This window comes from Cricetulus griseus, chromosome 9 (assembly GCF_003668045.3).
Source record: "Cricetulus griseus strain 17A/GY chromosome 9, alternate assembly CriGri-PICRH-1.0, whole genome shotgun sequence".
In the NCBI taxonomy this organism is placed as follows: domain Eukaryota; kingdom Metazoa; phylum Chordata; class Mammalia; order Rodentia; family Cricetidae; genus Cricetulus; species Cricetulus griseus.
In genome coordinates, this window is record NC_048602.1 from 10,441,998 (window position 1) to 10,450,028 (window position 8,031).

The following is an 8,031-nucleotide window of genomic DNA, read 5'->3' on the forward strand; positions in this document are numbered from 1 at the left end:
CTCACTGTTTTACGGCCATTGCCTTGTCAGTATTGTGGCTTGGAAAGTAGGATTTGCAGGGGAAAGGAGGGTATTCTTAGGTAGCCCAGGCTAGCCTCAAACTTGCAATGTAACCTAGGATGTAATCCCCCTGCCTCTACATGTCTGTGTTGAGATCACAAGCATGTGCCCCCATTCCTGGCTTCTGAAATAGAATATTGGACATACTCTACGGACGTCTAAAAGACCTCTACCTAGGTAGGTCCATGAATTGGCCTTCCAGCCTCTTGATGAGATTCAACTTCTACAGACATCTGGAAGATCCCCAGATCTTCCAGCCCTGGAGCCTCCTCAATCTGACCCTGGGGACCAGTTCTAGACTGGGTTCTAGAACACTCTATGCACCTGCCAAGTCCTCCCCAACATTCACGCCAATCTTCTTTAGCATTTTGTTTTTGTACAAGAAGCCTCCATTCAGTGGCGCGTGCCTGTAATATGCACGGATATGGATACGTAAGTCATATATACACTTGAGTCCCCAAACCTACCGTGTAAACCTGACATTTGTTAACCTTTAACTGTACAAAAGGTCCAAGTGAATTTTGAGGTTTCACTCTGTAGCCCAGGCTGGCCTCAAATTCCCAGCAATCCCCCTGCCTCAGTTTCTTCCATTCTAGGATTACAAACATTGAGTCAGCACCTGACTTAGTTATGGCACGGACAGTTCTGACTCACATTCTCCAAGGTAAACCGAAAGACGGATTTCCTGTCTCTCGGGAGCAGGTTCTCAGCACCTTCGCTGATGTCTGGGGAAAAGCAGCAGGTGCAGGTATCGCAATCATGACAGCTACTGATTGCTTGCTGCTGGGCTATCTCAGAAGAGGAAGGCGCCTCTTTCATTGATCAGGGGGAGGCTGTATGGGAGCTCGGCTCTCTGAATGAGCTGAGGCTAGACTAAACCTGTGGCAGGATTGCTACTTCCTGTCCCTTACTGGGGGCTACTCTCTAGAATCTAAGCAGGAGTAGGCAAAGAGGGTGCTTCAGCTGGGAAGGGGGAACGGGAAGCCTCTTCTACAAGATCTGAAACTTCCAGGCACTCTGATCTTTGTAGTCCAGAGGGTCCATGGGATTGTAGGTGAATTTCCAGGTGCCTGTGGGGTCCTTGAATTCCAGGCTGTCCACGGGGCTGTAAGTACTGTAGCTCTGACCAGACAAGGAGGTAGGGGATTGGGCCAGGGATGGCCCCACGGAGGGGCCTGAGAGGGGGCTGAGAGCTGGACCTCCCAGCTGGGGCACCATGGGAGACAGGTAAGGATCCAACCCACTGAAATAGGAACTTGGAGACGCATAAGCTGAGGGAGAAGAGCAAAAAGCAGAGGCAGGGGCATAGGTCATGGCATAGGGGGCTGAGGTGAGAGAGGGTCCTGAGGCCACTAGCCCAGCTCGCTGGGCCTCAGACAAAGGAGACTCCGAGGCCGGACTCCAAATGGACACAGTGGCCACTGCTGTGGTAGGTGAGCCTGAGGGGCCGGCCAGAGATGGGCTGTAAGAATCTGAGATGCCCAAAGTTTCTGTACAAACATCTGTGCAGGGCCGTGGGGATGTGCCTGCCTTCCTCTTCGCAGGACGAGCCTTGGCCTGTCCCCCCGGGGGCTGCTGCTGCTGTTTCTGCTGCTGCCGCTGTTGTCTGCATTTTGCCCTGCGATTCTTGAACCAGACCTGAAGGGGGAAAGGGAAGAGGAGGGTGAATAAAACTTGGAAAGACCTAAGAGTCCTCGGGTGCCAAGGGAAGACAAGGCTGATGGAAAGAGCCACCCTTCGCCACTCTGTATCCAACAACGGGGCAGCTCTGTCCATGATCTGTGTGCCCGTCTGTACTGGGTGGTTTTGTGTGTCCCCTTGACACAAGCTAGAGAAGAAGGAGCCTCGGTTGAGGAAATGCCTCCTTGAGATCCAGCTGTAAGGCATTTTCTCATTTAGAGACCAAGGAGGGAGGGTCCAGACCATGGTGGGTGGTGCCATCCCTGGGTTGCTGGTCCTGGGTTCTAAGAAGGTGGCTGAGCAAGTCATGGAAGCAAGCCAGTAAGCAGCTCCCCTCCTTGGCCTCTGCATCAGCTCCTGCTTCCAGGATCCTGTCCTGTTTGAGTTCCTGTCCTGACTTCCTTCAGTGATGAACAGCAATGCTGAAGTGTAAGCCCAATAAACCCTTTCCTCCCCAACTTGCATTTTGGCCATGGTGTTTCGTCCCAGCAATAGAAACCCTAAGTAAGACACCATCCAAAGAGCCCGGATAGCTCAGTCGGAAGAGCATCAGACTTTTAATCTGAGGGTCCAGGGTTCAAGTCCCTGTTCGGGCAGAAAGTTGTTTGGGGCTGGAGAGATGGCTCAGGGGTTAAGAGCACTGACTGTTCTTCCAGAGGTTCTGAGTTTAATTCCCAGCAACCCCATGGTGGCTCACAACCATCTGTAATGAGATCTGGTGCCCTCTTCTGGCACGCACTGTATACATGATAAATAAATAAATCTTTAAAAAAAAAAAAAAGACACCATGCATGTCAGCAACCTACATGCACTGATCATACATATTTCATACATGCAGGCAATCATACATACATACATATACCAGTCTACATGCATTATCTACCAGCCTGATTGATCACACATCCGTGAAAACAATCCTGCATTATCCTCACATATATGCATGCAGTCATACACGTATACACATACATACGTACGTGCACTCAGCCACCTACCTGAGCACATGAATATCTATGTAATCATGTATTATCCTCACCTCTACACAAGCATGCACATACATGTTAACACGTTATGTTAACATGCTCCTGCTCATGAATATGTCCATGCAATCATACAGCATTATATTCACATATCATACATACAATATATCATACGTGGATGTACTCATTAGCCATCCCATACATGCATGCAATTTTACACATAGATACAATAAAGCCAGGGCTAGGTAGGAATGTAACACAACGGTAGAACGTTTGCCTGGCCTACACAAAGCTCTGGCTTCATTCAGTCTCCCACACTGCAGAACACACACACACTCACACTTCTCTCACCCACACTGCTCTATTGCCTCCTCTACTACTTAAAGGAGACATCAGAGGGGTTAATATTCTCTGACTGTGAGGAAAATGAGCCTCACCACAAATGAGTAAGCCATACAAAATTGCAATGGAGGCTCACTATGTAAGCCCAGACAGCCTCAAACCCAAGGCACTCCTCCTGCCTCTGCCTCCTACATGCTGAGATTACGGGAGTGAGCCACCGAGCTTTGTGTCGTATTCTAGAAATATATATGGAAGATGCTGTTAAGTCAGGAGGCAGTTAGCACTGGAGTTCCGGGTTGGAACTAAAAGCACTATGACCCCCTATGTGGGTCTCCTTGGCTTATAAGGTGACTTGATCGGTGAAAATAAGCAAGATGATGGGACGAGTCCCAGGAAGCTGGGCTAAATGAGACAGGCCTGTTGTAATCCTGCTCTTCAGGGGGCTGACAAGAGAAGAGCCAAAGCTAAAGGTGGGGGGGGGGCGCTGTAGAGTGAGTTCAAGGTCAGCCTGGGTAACTTAGTGAGACCTTCTCACAAAGCCGATGCTTCAATGGACGGCCCCACACCCATGTGCATATGGGCAGGATGAATCCATCCAGTGGGTTATAAAAGAGGGTGATGAAAAGGAGGAGAAAAATTAAAACGACATGATTGAAATTGAGCAGGGAATGGAGGTGGGGTCCTGGAGGAGTTGGAGAAGGTGGAAGGGGTGGATATGATCGCAATATATTGTATCCATGTGTGAAACTACCAAATGATGTCAGGCAGTGGTGGTGCACACCTTTTTGTTTTGTTTTGTTTTGTTTTGTTTTGTTTTATGGTTTTTCGAGACAGGGTTTCTCTGTGGCTTTGGAGGCTGTCCTGGAACTAGCTCTTGTAGACCAGGCTGGTCTCGAACTCACAGAGATCCACCTGCCTCTGCCTCCCAAGTGCTGGGATTAAAGACGTGCGCCACCAATGCCCGGCTGGTGAACACCTTTTATCTCAGCACTTGGGAGACAGAGGCAGGCAAGTCTCTGTGAGTTGGAAGTCAGCCTGGTGTACAAAGCTAGTTCCAGGACAGCTAGGGCTATTCCACAGAGAAATCCTGTCTCAAAGAACCAAAAAATATTGCCAAATAATAAAATATTATTGCTTACTTAATTTTTTGAAATTATAATTACGTCATTTCCATATCCTCCTTCCAAACCAAAGAATAATTAAAACATAATAATAAGATAACAAAACGGGCCAGAGAAATGGCTCAGTGGCTAAGAGCACATATTGCTTTTGCAGAGGACCTGGCTTCAGTTCCCAGCACCCACATTGCATAGCTAACAACTGCCTGTAACTCCAGCATCAGGGGAGCTGATGACCTCTTCTGGCCTCCCCAGGGTCTGCACTCATATGCACACACACATGAATATAATTCAGAATAAATCTCTAGCCTGGTACAGTGGAACAACAGACTTTAATCTCAGCACTTAAGAATCAGAAGCCTGTGGAAACCAAGTGAGTTCAAAGCCAGCCTGGTCTACATAGTAAGACCTTGCCTCAAAATAATTTTAGCCAGGAGGTGGTAGGGCATGTCTTTAATCCCTGGCACTCAGGAGACAGCAAGACTGGCAGATCTCTGTGAGTTCAAGGTCAGCCTGGGTCTAGAAAGCAAGTTCCAAGACATCCAGAGCTGTTACACAGAGAAACCCAGTCATGGAAAACAAAATATAGTTTTAAGATTAAAAACAAATAAAAAAAATCCAGGCAGGGGTGGCACTCTTTTAATCCCAGCACTTGGGAGGCAGAGGCAAGCAGATCTCTGAGTTCGAGGCCAGCCTGGTCTACAGAGTCAGTTCCAGGACACTGAGAACCCTGTCTTTGTTTTTTTGTTTTTTTTTTTTTTGGTGGGGAGGGGGGGTTCGAGGCAGGGTTTCTCTGTGTAGCTTTGGAACCTGTCCTGGCACTCGCTCTGGAACCAGGCTGGCCTCGAACTCACAGAGATCCACCTGCCTCCCGAGTGCTGGGATTAAAGGCGTGCGGCACCAATGCCCGGCTGCTACTTCATAATTGTGACTGTTACTCTGTGGCCTGTCTTTCCTCCACTCATTCTGGATCTAATAAGGACCCATCGAAGATCATAGTAAGGGACTTGGCGGTGATGTCACACGCCTTTATTCCCAGCATTTGGGCGGCAGAAGCAAGTAGATCTGAGTTCAAGGCCAGCCTGGTCTACAAAGTGAGTTCCAGGATAGACTCCTGAGAAACCCTGTCTCAAACAGGAGGAGGAGGAGGAGGAGGAGGAGGAGGAGGAGGAGGGGGAGGAAGAGGAAGAGGAAGAAGAAGAAAAAGAAGAAAAAGGAGAAAAAGAAAAAGGAGAGAGAGAGAGAGAGAGAGAGAGAGAGAGAGAGAGAGAGAGAGATCACAGTAAAGCAGCAGAGTTCCAGAACATCCTACCTGGACCCTGGACTCAGGCAGGTTGATCTTGAGAGCCACCTCCTCGCGTGCATACACATCCGGGTACTGGGTCTTAGAGAACAGGGCCTCCAGTTCCTCCAGCTGGCTTCTGGTGAACGTGGTTCTCTCCCGCCGCTGCTTCCTAGGGGCGCCTAGGTTTGGGAGAATGAAAGAACCCTCAGGTTAGCTGGGTCTGCTCGCTGGATGCCCTGATCCAGTGGGACACCAGCCCTGTCCTTTCTGCCCAGACAAGGGGCTGTGTTTATTCCCCGGCCTTCTAGCACCGGCTCAAGTCTCCAGAGCTTTCCAGTCAAATGTCCACAGGAGGGAACTGCTTTTAGCCCTGCAAGGATTTGCCCCTTTTTGTTCTCAATTCTCTCCAACCTCCTTTCCCTCCTCCGCCCTCTTCCTCCTCTTCCTCTCTCTTCTCCCCTTCTCTTTCATTACACTATGTAGCCCATACCGACCCTAAAATCCTGGGATTGCCTGGTCCTCCTACCTCAGCCTCCCAAATAGCTGGGAGTTCAGGCAGGAGCCACTGCACCAGACTCCGCTCCTGAACCTTATTATTCATAAAAACATATTCATGGCCAGGCAGTGGTGGCGCACGCCTTTGATCCCAACACTCCGGAGGCAGAGTTCGGGGCCATCCTGGTCTACAAAGGGAGTTCCAGAACAGGCTTCAAGGCTACACAGAGAAACCCTGTCTCAAAGAACCAAAAAAAGGCCTGGCATTGGTGGCGCACGCCTTTAATCCCAGCACACGGGAGGCAGAGGTAGGCGGATCTCTGTGAGTTCGAGGTCAGCCTGGTCTACAAAGCGAGTGCCAGGATAGGCTCCAAAGCTACACAGAGAAACCCTGTCTCAAAAAAACAAAAACAAAAAAAGAAAGAAAGACACATTCGGTAGAAACATGTTGTTAAAAACCAAGCACTTCAGCCCATAAAAGCGATGTCTCTATGACTCAATATAAAAGAAAGAAGGTGGGCTAGCAAGACTGCAGTGTCAATTATGTACAAGCCTGAAGACCTGAGTTCAGTCCCTGGGACCCACAAGGTAGAAGGAAAGAAATGACTCCCAAAAGTCATCTCAGACCTCTGCAAGACAGCCGTGGCTCCTGCTTTCCATCCTGCATGCAAAAACTCATGCAATCGTTTTTTTATTCTCTAAACAAAAAAAAAAAAAAAAAAGGTGGCTCCTGCCTTTAATCCCAGCACTCGGGAGACAGAGGCAGGAAGATCTCTGTGAGATCAAGACCAGCCTGGCCTACAAGAGCTAATTCCAGGACAGCCTCCAAAGCTGCAGAGAAACCCTGTCTCAACAAAACAAAAGAAAAAAAAAATGTGGTCTACATAGTGAGTTTCAGGCCAGCCATGGCTACATAGTGAGAATTTGTCTCAAAAATGAACGAAGGAGGAAAAAAAAGAAAGAAATAGAAAAGAGAACTGTTAAATAAGTACCATAGTACAGCATGATGGTGCAGGACTATAATCCCAGGCCTCTAGAGACTGAACCAGGAGGCTGGGGGTGTGGCTCCATGGTAGAGCCCCCTGCTTAGAATCCCAGAGTTGAAGGGCTGGAGGCGTGGCTCAGTGGAAAAGCACATGCCTAAAACCCCCCAGTGAGGGTGACTCACAGCTCCATAGTAAAGTACTTGCCTAGAATCCAAGAAAGCCCTGGATTCCAGCCCAACAAGCTCTACTCCAAAAATAAGAGACGGAGACAAAGAAAAGATAGTACCGTGGTCATTAGAATGCTCACTTCTTTTAGAAATAAAGTTTTACAGACTGATGGAAAAACAAGACAGAGATGGGAAGAGGAGCACACTTACTTGAGTATGGGACTGCCTGGTGCATCAGGTCCACACTGGGGCCATTCAGAGCCAAGGCATTGACCGAATAGTGAGGTCCCGGGTTCATATACGCCATCATGATCTTCTGTGACTGGGACCCAGATGGGGGCACCTACAAGAGAAAGGGGTGTTCACTCTTCCCACTGCCAGGGCACTGACAAATTGATACTCACATCCTGTTCAGGGGCTCTTCTCAGGAACCATTCTCACCAGTAATCCAATCTCGTCTCTCTCTTTCTCTTTCTCCCTCTCGTTTTTTAGAATCCAAGTGTTGGCTATGGTACATTCATTTAATTCCTTAAACACTCACACTGGTGAGACAGAGGCAGGCAGATGACTGTGAGTTCAAGACCAGCATGGTCTACAGAGTGAGTTTCAGGACCTTAGAATATAGCTTTAGCTGTCCTGGAACTCCTAATTGTTTGTTTGTTTGTTTTGTTCTGTTTTTCCGAGACAGGGTTTCCTCGGTTGCCTTGGCTGTCCTGGAACTCACTCTATAGTCCAGGATGGCCTCAAACTCAGAGATCCACCTACCTACCTCTGCCTCCAGAGTGCTGGGATTAAAGTATGCACCACCCTTCCCGGCTCTCAATTTGTAGACAAGGCCACAATACCCAACTCAAAAAGAAAAGAAATGTTTTGCCAGGTGGTGGTGGCACACGCCTTTAATTCCAGCACTTGGGAGGCACA

General features: G+C 48.6%; 1 protein-coding gene and 1 non-coding gene across 2 annotated transcripts; one reads left to right on the forward strand and one right to left on the reverse strand.

Annotated features, from left to right (window-relative positions):
- Positions 1–1,050: 1,050 nt before the first annotated feature.
- LOC113837325 (cone-rod homeobox protein) lies at positions 1,051–7,447 on the reverse strand. Its single transcript, XM_027431028.2, has 3 exons — positions 7,321–7,447; positions 5,490–5,641; positions 1,051–1,698 (listed from the first exon to the last, which is right to left on the reverse strand). The coding sequence occupies exons 1-3, from the start codon at positions 7,418–7,420 to the stop codon at positions 1,051–1,053; spliced, it is 900 nt and encodes a 299-aa protein (XP_027286829.1). The 5' UTR covers positions 7,421–7,447.
- On the forward strand, positions 2,264–2,336 carry Trnak-uuu. Its single transcript has one exon. It is a non-coding gene; the product is annotated as a tRNA-Lys (tRNA).
- Positions 7,448–8,031: the final 584 nt, after the last annotated feature.

Bases quoted from the DNA above. Each gene is read 5' to 3' on its own strand.
- LOC113837325 (XM_027431028.2), bottom strand. From the start codon at position 7,420: ATGATGGCGTATATGAACCCGGGACCTCACTATTCGGTCAATGCCTTG. The intron at 5,642-7,320 runs GTAAGTGTGCTC...TCCCAAACCTAG, and splicing joins CCAGGCAGTCCCATACTCAA to GCGCCCCTAGGAAGCAGCGG. The intron at 1,699-5,489 runs GTAGGATGTTCT...TTCCCCCTTCAG, and splicing joins TGCCTGAGTCCAGGGTCCAG to GTCTGGTTCAAGAATCGCAG.